The sequence below is a fragment of the Rhinatrema bivittatum genome, chromosome 5 (genome assembly GCF_901001135.1).
Source record: "Rhinatrema bivittatum chromosome 5, aRhiBiv1.1, whole genome shotgun sequence".
In the NCBI taxonomy this organism is placed as follows: domain Eukaryota; kingdom Metazoa; phylum Chordata; class Amphibia; order Gymnophiona; family Rhinatrematidae; genus Rhinatrema; species Rhinatrema bivittatum.
In genome coordinates, this window is record NC_042619.1 from 264,404,168 (window position 1) to 264,419,404 (window position 15,237).

Below are 15,237 nucleotides of genomic sequence, written 5' to 3' on the forward strand. Positions count from 1 at the left end.
TCTGGAATTTGTTGCCCGAAGATGTGGTTAGTGCAGTTAGTATAGCTGTGTGTAAAAAAGGATTGGATAAGTTCTTGGAGGAGAAGTCCATTACCTGCTATTAAGTTGACTTGGAAAATAGCCACTGCTATTACTAGCAATGGTAACATGGAATAGACTTAGTTTTTGAGTACTTTCCAGGTTCTTATGGCCTAGATTGGCCACTGTTGGAAACAGGATGCTGGGCTTCATGGACCCTTGGTCTGACCCAGTATGACATGTTCTTATGTTCTTAACCCATGTTTTTCCCTGGGGGTGGAGAATATGCTATTTCTTAGATAGAGCATTCAGGGGCTGAATAGGATATTCCCTGTACGTACCAGGATCAGTCCAGACGGTGGGTTATGTCCCCCGTCCAGCAGATGGAGTCAGAACAAAACCTTCTGGGGGAGGTGCTATCTAAGCCCACCTCCCTTGTCTCAATGCTCTGTATCTTTCTGACTCCAGCAGACGGTAGCAGGGGACCATCAGTTACCCAGCACAGTAGCTTAGTGTTATCTAGGCTTGTACTCTGTCTCTTTTTCTTTTGAGGGATCAAGTTTATAAAAAAAAAACCCCAAAAACAAAAAAACAAAACAGTTTTGCTTGGCAAGATAAATGGGTCAGCTTCAGCCTGGGAGAGTCACTACTCTGGCTCTCCCCCCGGGCGCTTGCTGACAGGCCTGGTCCTGTGGTCTTTCCTTCTCTTTCTTAATCTTGCTGTCAGGGGGTAGGTTTATGTTTCATTCTCTTTTGGTACAGGTTTACCTTCCTCCTTGCGCCTGACCACCGGGGTGCATGTGAGAGGCTCTAACCTCTCCCCCCCCCCCCAGTTGATCGCCGACCCGCGGCCCCGCGACGTGCCATTCCCCGGGGCCGCTCTCTGCCGGGACGTCCGATTCCCCGGTGGCCCTTTTTCTCTCTGGGTCGGTGGGGCATTCGGGGCGGTCCGTTCTTGCAATTTTGCCTTCGGGCGCCGAAGAGCTAGCCCGCGCTTCCCGCCTCCCCCCCCCCTTGTGTTCACAGCATGTCGCGTTTGGCGGCATGCATGGCATGCGGCCGACTTGGGGGCCGGCTTTCGCGGGAGGCGCTGTGTACGAGTTGCCTCCCCGGTGGGGAGAGTTGGTCGCAGCAGGGGGGGGACGCCTCTGGAGCCCGCGGACAGGACTGCGCTTCCAAGCAGCGGCAGGCCCTGTTCCTGCTGAGCTCGGGAACAGCAGCCATTTTGTTTTCAGACGCCGAGGACGCCGACTTTCAGGAGGAGGACCCGGAGGCTCCGAAATCGGCGCTGCCACCCGTTTTAGCTCCGTTTTCGGAGTCGGAGCCACGATTTCGCACAGGGGAGGCCCCAACTTGATCCCCCCAGGGGGTTCCAGCGTTTTCACAGGAATTCGTGGTTCTAATGCACAATGCCTTCCTGCAGTGAATGGCTCAGCCTTTGGATGTTATCCCGGGACCCCATCTCCCAAGTTGACGCGCACGGCCCCACTTCCGGGAGGGGCCCCCTCCCAGGGCAGCATACAGCTGGACGGAAGATTACCAGGCCCAGCCCTCGACCCCAGGGAGTGATCCGCTTCCAGATCCGACGGGGATGATCCCATCTTGGGGGCCCAGATGGAAGGCGACGACCCTCGGGTTCTCCGCATCTTTCAGCCGGACGAGCTGGATGACCTGATCCCACATATTCTGCGGGAAATGGACATCGATGCCCCCCCCCCCCCGGAACCATCGGGGCCTGACCCCAAGGCGAAGAAAGGGGATCCTCTCCTGGTGGGACTGTGACCACCACCTAGGGCCTTCCCTGTTCATCCCACATTCTTACAGTTAATCTCCAGGGAGTTGGACTCCCCTGAAGTCACCTTAAAGGTCAGCAGAGCGATGGAAAAGCTCTACCCTCTCCCGGAGGAGTTCCTCGAGCTGCTCAAGGTTCCGGCTGTGGACTCCGCAGTCTCGGCTGTCACTAAGCGTACCACCATTCCCGTCACAGGCGGTTCGGTGCTGAAGGATATCCAAGACAGGAAGTTGGAGGTTTACCTCAAGAGAGTCTTTAAGGTATCAGCGCTAGGGGTCCGTGCGGCCATCTGCAGCTCACTGGCACAAAGGGCAGGTCTTCGCTGGTTCCAACAGCTTCTCACCTCCCAGGATCTGCCTGCAGCGGAGGCCCAACAGGCAGACAGGTTGGAGGCTAAGATCGCCTACGGAGCGGATGCTCTATATGATCTTCTCCGGGTCCTTGCCCGGTCTATGGTGGCCGCGGTCTCGGCCCGTCGCCTCCTGTGGCTTCGTAACTGGTCGGCGGATGCCTCCTCCAAGTCTCGTAGGGGATCGCTCCCGTTCAAAGGCAAGTTTCTTTTCGGGGAGGATCTGGACCAGATCATCAAGTCCCTCGGTGAGAATGCAGTACATAGACTCCCGGAGGATCGTCCTCGTTCCGCGAGATCCTTCAGTTCCTCCAGAAACCAGTTTTGCACGCAGCATCGGTTTCGTAATACGAGGCAACAGACTCCATGGACACCGTCCTCCCGCTCGCATACCTGGAACCAGTCCTTTCGAGGGCGCAGGCCCGGCAAGGAAGGGCTGGGGCATAGCGCTTCCTTAAAACCAGCTCAATGATGCCAGGCCGACCCACGCGGCGTTCCCCAGGATAGGGGGCTGGATTGCGCTCTTCTACGAGGAGTGGGTCCAAATCACGTCGGATCAGTGGGTCTTGGATATTCTAAAACACGGCTACGCCTTGGATTTTGTACGCATCCCCAGGGACAGGTTCCTCTTCTCTTCATGCGGGCCCCTTCACAAACAACGGATTGTTCATCAGACTCTCGACCGGCTCCTTTCGCTGGGGGCGATAGTCCCGGTTCCTGCCGCCGATTTGAGCCAGGGCCACTATTCCATCTATTTCGTGGTACCCAAAAAGGAAGGCAACTTCCGACCTTTCCTGGACCTCAAGACAGTCAACAAATCCCTCAGGGTTCCACGGTTCCGGATGGAGACCCTCCGCTCGGTCCTGGCCGCAGTGCACCAAGGAGAATTCCTGGCCTCGTTGGATCTCACGGAAGCGTACCTTCACATTCCGATCCACCGGGTACATCAACGCTTCCTTTGCTTCATGATACTAGGTCAACATTTTCAATTCCAAGCCCTCCCTTTTGGTTTGGCAACAGCTCCACGCGTCTTCACGAAGGTCATGGTGGTAGTGGCGGCCACCCTACGCAGGGAAGGAATCCTAGTCCACCCCTACCTGGACAACTGGCTCATACGGGTGAAATCTCTAACCCAGGGTTAGCGGGTGGTCGACAAAGTGGTACAACTGCTCCAATCCCTGGGGTGGATCATCAACTATTCCAAGAGCAGCCTCATTCCATCCCAGTCGCTGAATTTCCTGGGAGCGCGCTTCGACACAAAGGAGGGCAAGGTATTCCTGAGGCTGGAGCGGGCCCAAGCACTGCACGATCAGATTCGTCGTTTCTCTGCGCTCTCTTCGCCCACAGCTTGGGATTACTTACAGGTCCTGGGAACCATGGCCTCCACTATCGATCTGGTTCCGTAGGCTTTTGTGCATTTGTGTCCTCTCCAGAAGGCTCTACTGTCCCGCTGGAAACTGGTATCGTGGGATTTTCAGGCTGTCCTTCTGATCCCGCAGGCAGCAGAGGTCATCCTCCTCTGGTGGCTGGACCCTCGCCTCTTGGCTCGGGGTGTATCCCTGGAAATTCCGGACTGGGTTGTAGTTACCACGGATGCCAGCCTCTTGGGCTGGGGAGCGGTATGTCAGTCGAGTTCAACACAGGGCCTGTGGATGAAGGATCAAGCGCAATGGTCGATAAACTGCTTGGAGACCAGAGTGGTCCGCTTAGCATTGAAGGCTTTCCTTCCCCTGGTTCGCCATCGGGCGGTCAGGATACTCTTGGACAACGCGACCATGATGGCGTACATAAATCGCCAGGGAGGCACGAGGAGCCATCAGGTCTCACTGGAAGCAGACAAGCTGATACAATGGGCGGAACTCCACTTACTTTGCCTTGCGGCCTCACACATTGCAGGAGTGGACAACGTTCAGGCGGACTTCCTAAGCCGACAACACTTAGACCCCGGAGAATGGGAAGTCTCGGAGGACGCGATGCGCCTGATCGTTCGACATTGGGGGCCCCCCAAATGGAACTCATGGCCACAGCCGGCAATGTGAAGGCTCCTCGCTTCTTCAGCTGCAGAAGAGAGCGCGGCGCAGAGGGAGTCGATGTGCTGGTGTTACCATGGCCTCGGCAGATTCTCTTATATGTCTTCCCTCCGTGGCCCCTGGTGGGCAAGGTACTTCGGAGAATAGAGAGTCACCAGGGGCCAGTAATCCTGGTGGCGCCAGAGTGGCCTCGAAGGCCGTGGTTTGCAGATCTGCTCAACCTTGCGGAGGAAGGCCCCATTCACCTCAGTCACCTCCCACACCTACTCCGGCAAGGACCAATATTTTTCGAGGAGGCAGATCGCTTCTGGCTTGCGGCTTGGCTTTTGAGAGGCGCAAGTTGAGACGTCGTGGGTATCCGGAGGCTGTGATATTGACTCTGATGCGAGCACGTAAGACGTCCACTTCCGTTGCCTATGTTCGTGTGTGGAAGATTTTCGAGACATGGTGCGTGTCATATACCATCCAGCCAACCCACACATCTGTGGTGCAGATTCTCTCGTTCTTGCAAGCTGGTCTGGATAAGGGCCTAGCTTATAACTCTATCCGAGTTCAAGTTGCGGCCTTGGGCGCTTTTCTTCACCACGGAAACGAGTCGCTGCTCTTGTCCCATCCGGATATACTACGTTTCCTCAAGGGGGTTAAACAATTGAAGCCGCCGCTACGACCTCCTTGTTCTTCTTGGAATCTCAACCTTGTGCTGCGCGTTCTAGGCGGGCCGCCTTTTGAGCCCCTACGTTCCACTACGCTTAAGGATCTCACCCTCAAGATGATCTTTCTGGTAGCGATTAATTCGGCGCGTCGCATTTCCGAATTACAAGCATTATCCTGCAGGGAGCCATACCTCCATTTCACCGACGAGGGGGTCACATTACGTACGGTAGCCTCCTTCATTCCCAAGGTGGGTTTGGCTTTTCACCTCAACCAGACGGTGGAGTTGCCTTCCTTTGCGTCGACTGATTCTCGTGATCTTCGCAAGCTCAATGTGAAACGATTTCTGATGCATTACCTGGAGTCACCAATGAGTTCTGTCTTTCGGATCACCTGTTCGTCCTTTGGTCAGGACCTAGGAAAGGATGTATGGCCTCCAAACCAACCATCGCCCGGTGACTAAAGGAAGAGATTGTTTCTGTGTACATTGGTGCGGGATGGAATCCGCCGCTGGGACTCAAAGCTCACTCTCTTTGTTCTCAAGCTACGTCTTGGGCAGAGAGTCATTCGGTCTCCTCGCAGGAGATCTGCAGGGCGGCCACTTGGAAATCGCTCCATACCTTTGCGAGACATTATCGTCTGGATGTCCGGGCGCCATCTTTTGGTTCCTTTGGGGACAGGGTCATCAGAGCAGGGCTGTCTACGGCCCACCCATAATAGGGACGCTTTGGTACATCCCATCGTCTGGACTGATCCTGGTACGTACAGGGAAAAGAAAATTATTCCTCACCTGCTAATTTTCGTTCCTGTAGTACCAAGGATCAGTCCAGATGCCCTCCCTATATTTTGGGGGATTTATTTGGGAAGCCTCTGCTTGACTCTTATCTCTTACTCAGTTCGGTACTCCCTGGGGACCTAGGGAGTCCTTTCTTACAGTTCTGTTCGCAAGTTCTAGTTGGGGTTCTAGTTCAGTTTAAGTACGGTTTACGGTTTTGGCTTAAGATTGCCTTATGTGTGTTTATTTACTTGATCCCTCCATCTCTTCTCCTGTTTTCATGGCTTTGTTAGTCTAGTTACTGAGCATTGAGACAGCAGTGCATGTAAATATAATGTAAGTGATATTTTTACTTCAGAATACTGTACTTTAATATTTTTCATGTAAAATGTTATTATAAATGCATAACTTTTAACTGTGTGCAGGGTCGGTGCTAGCTTTTTTTCTGTCCTGTGCGAAAAATTACTGTGCTGCATCCCTCCCCCTCTGATTCATTCAGTGTCTGTCCCAGACCCATCAAATAAAGCCCAGCTCCGTCCTGCAAGCTATATATTTAAAAACTGACATGCCTCCCCCCCCAACCCCAGAACCCATGGATAGTGAAGGGCATTAGGTACCCTAGGCAAACCTTACATCCTTGCACACACGCCACCCCACACACCTCCACATCCTTTACAGACACACACAATTAAATTATGCATTTATAATAAATTTTACATGAAAAAGAACATTCAAAAAAGTACAGAGCCTACAGAGGATCCATCTCCCGACCGGCCGATATCTCCGGTAGCGAGACTTCATTCCCCTCAGTCGAGGCAAAAGAGGGAACCACTGGAGGTCCATCAACAACCAATTACTCCGACTTCTCCACCTACAACCCCCGATACGTCTACTGGGTATCCCTCGGACCCACCGGATGAGCCTCCGGAGCCATATTCCCCACCAGGGGACTTGACATACTCACAATTTTTGGAAAAACATGGGTCGATTCTCCACCTTGAGGTTCAAAAGCTTCTGGATCCCAGGGCAGAGACATTGGGCCTCTTTTTTTTTTAAATTTTTTATTTATCAACTTTTATTATACAAAGATTCCATTTCTTTGAAATAATATAGAATTACACAAAAGAAATCTATTAATAATTATAATATATGCTTGTAGGCAACATTTATACTCTCATTCTTTCCAGGTATAATTTGGGGGAGAGGAAGGAAAAAATTTTGGATAACGTTTGTAGGTAGAAAGTACCTGCAGACTATAGTCCTATGCAAGCCATTATAAAATTACTTTCATGCTGTGTGGAGCCACTTCATGCAATTGTAGTTATGTGTGAGAATGAACAATGGGTATGGGCAGTGTTGCCTATATTTCCTTTTACGTAGCTGGCTTCAAGACCTTCACAATTTTCATTACAAAAAGCCATACTGTTGAATAATAATAAGGTGATAGTATGCAATTCATGCAATATGATTTTTTAATATTAATCTGCACAGCTTCTAAAATTTTATAAGGCAAAAATATGGTGTAAAAGAATATTTATTTATTATTTATTTTAAGTCTTTTCTATACCGTCGTTTGGTGGTGACCGTCACAACGGTTTACATTAAGGCACATAACAGTAATGATACTACCATTTATCCGTTTACATAGGTGCCATAAGGATCGGTAACATAGTTTGTTATCAATGTTAGATGTTAAATGTGATTTTTACTGCTCTTTTAAATAAAATATTTGTCTTACCCTTATTTGGTCTCACTGAGCTGTTTTGTCTATCTTTTTCTTTGTTTTTGGTCTTCTTGTCGTTGCCTAGGAAGCAACTTTCCATGTCACACTTATTCTTGAGAATAATCAAGGTACTGAGTGTAGACCTCATTAACTTATGACAGCTGTCAACAATGTATATTTTTCTTTATCTGTTAATATATAAGGTGTAATGAAAACAAAAATAACTTTTTGGGTTGGGGTCTGCTTCTGCTCCTTTGGGTATCTACTTCAATCAAAACTATTACTGATGCTAAAGCATTACAAAACTCCATTTAACAATTGTCTTAATTTTTCATTAATTTTTAATCCCTTCCCTTCACCTGATTAGCCAGTGACAATCTTTGTCCAGAACTTTCTAAATATCCACCCTGAGTCTGACCACTAGGTGCCATCATTCTGAAATGGCTGAGATGTCCTTTTGCCCCAGGGTTCTGAGCACTGCCTCTGCAGCAACCCAAGTCTCAGCTGACTCAAAGAGCAGATGGACTCAGGAATCGTAGAAAGATTATTAAAATATGTCTTTCATATCTGTTTTATTTTCAGTGGTATCATCCATTTAATATAGTCTTCTTACTGATTGAGGTAGAGATCTGGACAAATGAGAATAAAATTCCAATGACCATGACGGATCCAGTAAAGCAGTTAGATACTTTTGGAGACTGGGTATCAAAAACCATTGCTTTAACCAGAAACTACGACACAGTATTACTGATTCAGTAAGAATGCATTACATGTACTTTATGGGCCCAGCTGTTGAAGTGTGACAGAATTGATCCACAGTGCCAAATACAAATCAGAGGAAGACAGTTCCTCTGAGACTCTTGATATGAATGGATTCTTCATCCTTAATTGTCTTTCTGTCAAATAAAACTTAAAAAAAATTAAAAAGTATAAGTAACTATACGTGCTCTATATGGCCAAAAGTGCTTTTTATTAAGTCTTCCTCCTCCCATCTTTTATTTCTACCCTCTTCCCTTTCCAGTCACTTCCCATTCTGGTGAAGGTTCTTCTAGTATCTGGAAAAAGGATCTCCCTTGACATTAATATTTATTTATGTATTTAAATTATTTATTGCCTACATCCTACTTTCAGGCCGCTACAGTACGCGCGTTTGGACGCACGTTTTCGACGCACTAGCTTTACCCCTTATTCAGTAAGGGGTAACAGCGCGTCGAAAACGCGCGTCCAACCCCCCCCCAAAACTAATAGAGCCCGCAACATGCAAATGCATGTTGATGGCCCTATTAGTTATTCCCGTGCGATTCAGAAAGTAAAATGTGCAGCCAAGCCGCACAATTTACTTTCAGAAATTAGCGCCAACCCAAAGGTAGGCATTAATTTCTTCCGGCACCGGGAAAGTGTACAGAAAAGCAGTAAAAACTGCTTTTCTGTACACCCTCCGACTTAATATCATGGCGATATTAAGTCGGAAGTCCCAAAAGTAAAAAATAATTAAAAATAAAAAAATGTAAAAGCAGCCCACGGCTCACGGGTTGAAAACCGGGTGCTCAATTTTACCGGCGTCCGGTTTCCAAACCCGTGGCTGTCAGCAGGTCCGAGAACCGACGCCGGCAAAATTGAGCACCGGCTGTCAAACCCGCTGACAGCCGCTGCTCCTGTCAAAAAGGAGGTGCTAGGGACAGGCTAGTGTCCCTAGAGCCTACTTTTACCGCAGACCCTAATTTGAATAATTTTATTTATCCCAGGACAAGCAGGATGCTAGTCCTCACATATGGGTGACGTCACCGACGGAGCCCAGCGTGGGAAATCTGTCAAAGTTTCTAGAAACTTTTGACTGGCCCTGAGAGACCACTGAGCATGCCCAGCATGCCATGATATTCTCTGCCACAGGTGTCTCTCTTCAGTCTTCGCTTTTCTGCGCTGCTTCATGCATCGCGGGACAGGAGCCGTTGCGTTCTTCACGAAGTCTTTTCTGACTGGAAAGTCATATTTTTCAATATTTTTCGATATTCTCTCTCATAGACGTCTCTCGGGGTTCTTTTTCACTGGCTGGTGAGTACCTCATTCTTGATTTCTCATTTTTCAAAAATTCCCTTCTCACGAATTCACATCCATCGATGGCCATCGGTAACAAAATGGCGACGGGATTCAAAAAGTGCCCTGTTTGCAATAGAAATATGTCGATCACCGACCCACATTTAGAATGTGTCCTTTGCCTCGGTGAAAAGCATGATGTGGGTACATGTCCCAAATGTGCGGAGATGACAGCAAAAGGGCAGAAGGCTAGGCAGGAAAAAATGGAACATTTGTTCCAGCTCCAACTAATTCCTTCCCCTTCCAAATCGTCGAGGTCGTCTCCGGCTGGAGCGACTAAAAGAGCCCTAATTAAAAAACCGCATCCGGATGGATCCGGTGATTGTCCGTCTTCATCATCGTCAGTGCTATCGACAAAGTCGGCGGACCATCTAAAGTCCAAACATCGGCATCGTCGACCGTCATCCTTGACATCGATGTCCCAAGACGAGTCGATGGCGAAGCGGCCACGGGACCAGGAAATACCGGCCCCTTCGGCGCCTGGGCCTTTACCTCCATCGATTCCAGGCACTCCTCAGACCTCCTCACAGGATGTTTCGTTACAGCCTCTGCCACTGCTTACAACTGCTCTGATTCCATCAGTTGTACAGCCGGAATTGTCTACTATAATTAGACAAGCGGTCATCCAGGCTCTCAAGGAGCAAACACTTCCGGCGATTCCGCCGATGCCAATGCCTCCAGCATCGATGCCGGTAGTAGTACCGATGCCGGTGGGCCCACTGATGCCGGTGCCTTCATTGGCACCGAGGACACCGATGGATTCGATTACTACAACGCCGAGGCTCATGACATCATCGACATCCATCTTCGCCCATACTCCATCGGGCCCTTCGATGCCGTTCTCGATTCCATCGACGCTGACAACTTCCGCGGCACTTTCACTGATGACGATGTCGATGACAGCCTCAGTACCATCGAGGCAACCGTCATCCGAGCCTCCAGAAGTACAAGATCTTGCTTTTTATCGACGACTTTTGCAAAGATATCAAAATGTTATCGATAACCTACCATCCACAAAGCCTCAGGACACTTCTCCATTATTTTCCACCGATGATCCACAGCCAGGCCCTTCAGGCCTTCACTTCCCTCCAAGGTCATCACCAAACTCTCCTTACAGGGATGACTCTGAGGATTCTTGGGATGAACAGCAATCTGTAATATCTTCTGAAGGATTCATGTCTGACCCTTCTCCTCCGGATCAGAGGAAAAAGTCACCTCCAGAGGATCTATCATTTTCCTCATTCATTCAGGACATGTCTGACTCCATTCCATTTAAACTCACAGCAGAAGAAGATACCAGGAAACAAACTCTTGAAGTTTTACAGTTTGTTGACCCGCCTAAACAAGTGCTGGCCATGCCAATCCATGAAGTTCTCTTGGATCTCCAATGCCGCATTTGGGAACATCCATCTTCTGTCCCTGCAGTGAATAAGCATGTGGACACAACTTATATAGTGCAGCCAGCTCCAGGCTACCAAAAACAACAATTACCATACCAGTCTGTTGTAGTGGAGTCTGCACAGAAAAATCCAGACGTGTGCGCCCACACTCATCGACTCCACCTGGTAAGGACCATAGGTTCCTTGACTCATTAGGCAGAAAAGTGTATCAGAGTTCCGTCTTAAACACCAAAATTTCTGCTTACCAGCTATACATCACACAGTATCAGAGGAACCTATGGAAACAAATGGAAGAATTTGTTGCCTCTTTACCCACACAATTCCAGGAACCAGCACAGGCTGTAATCAACAAAGGGCTAGAAGCTGGGAAACATGAGGTGAGGGCAGTCTACGACAACTTTGAGACTGCTTCCAGAGCAGCAGCAGCTGGAATTACTGCCCATAGATGGGCATGGCTCAAGACCTCTGACCTCAGGCCTGAGGTTCAAGAAAAACTTGTGGATCTGCCCTGTATTGGTGACAATCTGTTCGGGGAAAGGGTTCAGGAAGCAGTACAACAGCTTAAGGACCATACAGAGACTCCACGTCAACTGTCTCAAACCCCACAAGAGCCCGCTACACAGTCTTCTCGTCGCCCTCCCCGAAGAGAACCCAGACGTTCTTACTACAGGCCACGCAGATACTACCCCCAAACTTCTAGGGGTAGGTCGACCAGACCACAACAACGGTCCCAAGCCAGGCAGCCTAGGCCTACTCATCCACAACCTCTTGCACAGACAGGCCCTGCGGCGGGCTTTTGAAATACAAGCCAGAGAACAAACCCAACCTCTAAATCCCAGGCCAAACCTGCCGGTGTGCGGAAGAGTATCCTACTTTCACACACACTGGTAAAACATAACATCAGACCAATGGGTACTCTCCATAGTCTCTCGAGGCTACAAATTAAATTTCCTCTCAATTCCTCCAGAATTTCCACCAACTTCCTGCCCACAACAAAATTCTCAACTACATCAATTACAAATAGAATTATCCACCCTTCTGAGAGCCAGGGCCATACAACCAGTGCCCCGGACACAGCAGGGCAGAGGATTCTACTCCCGATATTTCCTCATTCCAAAGAAAACCAGAGGCCTATGTCCCATCCTAGACCTCAGAAATCTCAACAAATTTCTGAAGAAAGAAAAGTTCAGGATGGTTTCTCTAGGCTCCATGCTTCCACTTCTTCAAACAGGAGATTGGCTTTGTTCTCTGGATCTTCAAGACGCTTACGCTCACATTCCAATATTCCCTCCTCATCGCAAGTACCTGTGCTTCATGGTAGGCCAACATTTCCAATACAGAGTTCTACTTTTTGGACTGGCATCTGCTCCCAGAGTCTTCACCAAATGTCTAGCAGTAATAGCAGGACACGACACTTACACAAAGAAGGTGTCCATGTGTTCCCATATCTAGACGACTGGCTCATAAGGAGTCAGTCTCAACAAGGAACTCTTACCTCTCTAACACGAACGATCGCTCTACTTCACTCCATGGGATTTCTCATCAATTATCAAAAATCCCATCTCACTCCAACTCACCTGCTTCAATTCATAGGAGCAGAATTGAACACCAATCTAGCAAAGGCCATTCTACCTGTAGATCGAGCAGACTCATTCATTCTACTAGCAAAATCCATTTCCTTACAGAAACAAGCGACAGATCATCAGTTTCTGATTTTACTGAGTCATATGGCCTTCACAGTTCATGTTACACCTATGGCAAGACTTGCCATGAGAGTTACCCAATGGACTTTACGATCACAATGGATCCAAGCCATTCAACCACTACATTATCCAATTCAATTGACCCAACAACTAAGATCATCTCTACATTGGTGGACAAACAAGGACAACTTGCGCAAAGGCCTACCTTTTCAGCAACCAGTCCCACAGATAACTTTAACTACAGATGCATCCACCTTGGGTTGGGGAGCTCACATAGACAATCTCCAAACTCAAGGGACTTGGACAACTCTCGAAGCCACTTTTCAAATAAATTTCCTAGAGCTTCGAGCTATACGTTATGCGCTGCATGCGTTCAAGGACTGCCTTTCACACAAGACTGTTCTGATCCAAACGGACAACACGGTAGCCATGTGGTACATCAACAAGCAAGGAGGTACGGGCTCGTATCTCCTTTGTCAAGAAGCTGCACAGATTTGGGACTGGGCCCTAACACACTCAATGTTCCTACGGGCCACTTATCTTGCAGGCATTCACAATGTAGTGGCAGATCGACTCAGTCGTCAGTTCCAACCACACGAATGGTCCCTGGATCCTGCAGTAGTGACCATGAATTTTCAGCGTTGGGGACTACCAACACTGGATTTCTTTGCATCACATCTGAATCACAAAGTGGACAAATTCTGTTCTCTACACAAACAGAAGAACCAGCCAGCCAAGGATGCCTTTGCTCGCCCTTGGAACTCAGGCCTACTATACGCGTATCCTCCGATTCCACTTATAACCAAAACTCTAGTGAAGCTACAACAGGACAAGGGGTCCATGATACTCATAGCCCCATATTGGCCTCGACAAGTATGGTTCCCCACACTGCTAGACCTCTCAGTCAAGGATTCCATTCGCCTGGGAGTAGCTCCCACTCTCATAACTCAGGATCAGGGTCGGTTGCGCCATCCCAACCGTCAATCCCTATCTCTGACAGCATGGATGTTGAAAGCTTGATCTTACAACCACTCAATCTTTCATCCAATATATCTCAAGTGCTTATAGCTTCACGTAAACCTTCCACACGAAAGAACTATTCTTCCAAATGGAAGAGATTCATTTTGTGGTGCAACCAAAAGAATATAAATCCTTTCACCTGCCCCACAACTTCTCTACTAGACTACTTATACCATCTTTCAGAATCTGGTCTCCAGACTTCATCGGTAAGAGTACATTTAAGTGCAATCTCTGCTTACCATAACAAGATAGGAGATGCACCTATTTCCACACAACCTCTCGTTTGCAGATTTATGAGAGATTTAACACATCTTAAACCACCAATTCGACCACCTGTCATAGACTGGGATCTGAATCTGGTATTAACACACCTCATGCGTTCTCCCTTCGAACCCATAGATTCCTGTGATTTTAAATTTCTCACATGGAAGACTACCTTTCTCATAGCCATTACATCAGCTAGAAGGGGTTAATGAGTTACAAGCACTTGTCACGTACGCGCCCTATACTAATTTCCTACATGACAGAGTGGTCCTCCGTACACATCCAAAATTCCTTCCCAAAATAGTTATGGAATTCCACTTGAACCAATCCATAGTTTTACCCACATTCTTTCCAAGGCCTCATTCCCATCCAGGAGAAACAGCCTTACATACCTTGGACTGTAAGTGGGCACTAGCATTTTATATAAACCGCACTGCAGTCCACAGACAATCCACACAGCTGTTTGTATCCTACGATCCAAACAAACCAGGGAAAGCAGTGGGTAAACATACTCTATCCAATTGGCTAGCAGATTGCATACAGTTTTGCTATGAAAAAGCAGGCCTTCCTCTCCAAGGGCGAGTAAAGGCACATTCAGTAAGAGCAATGTCAACCTCAGTAGTACACTATCGTTCAGTGCCAATACTTGACATATGTAAAGCAGCAACATGGAGTTCTCTTCACATTTTTGCAGCTCATTACTGCTTGGACAAGCAGGGACGACAAGATTCTGCCTATGGACAATCTGTCTTAAAGAACTTGTTTCCAGTATAATCCCAACTCCTTCTACAACCAACCTAATGTAATCTTCGGCTGACTCATATTCAACAACAATACCTCACTGTTGCTTCACTACGAATTGACTCAGCCTCTAGCTTGTGTTGTGGAGCGCTAGGAGAGCGATCCCACTCCTGGGTGATGTGTGTCCTTGGGCCACGGCTCGACCCCAGAGGGCTCTGAAGAGGTGCCGCGGGAGGCGTGGCATGCCCGAGCATGGGCTGGACGGGAGCAGGGCTGGAGTGACATGGAAGACAGGCCCTCCTCCGGACCTGCACGCTTCGGAAGACCCAACAATGCAATGTTGGTCTTGTGAACAGTCCTCCGACCGTTCCCAGCCCTTTCGGACCTGCCGCAGGGTACGGCACGAAGCGGCAGGCCGGATGGAGGCCAGGGCAGCGAAGACTGGAACATGGATTCAGATGAGACTCAGGAACGACGTAGACTCAGGCATAGACGTGGACTTCAGGAACGAGGTAGACTCAGGCATAGACGTGGACTTCAGGAACGAGGTGCAGGATGCATAGACATGGACTCAGGCAAGACGTGGACTCAGGAACGAGGTGCAGGATGCATAGACGTGGACAGGCACAGACGTGGACTCAGGTCGAGGTACTGGATGCACAGAGGTGGAGTCAGGA

General features: G+C 48.7%; 1 protein-coding gene across 2 annotated transcripts in view; it reads left to right on the forward strand.

Annotated features, from left to right (window-relative positions):
* LOC115092719 (disintegrin and metalloproteinase domain-containing protein 9-like) overlaps window positions 1–15,237 on the forward strand; it is a 506,232-nt gene that overhangs the window by 146,092 nt on the left and 344,903 nt on the right. For both annotated transcript variants that reach the window (XM_029603960.1, XM_029603961.1), the window contains one exon: window positions 7,921–8,093. In XM_029603960.1, the coding sequence (XP_029459820.1) occupies window positions 7,921–8,093 (173 nt within the window). The remainder of the gene's footprint in view (window positions 1–7,920; window positions 8,094–15,237) is intronic.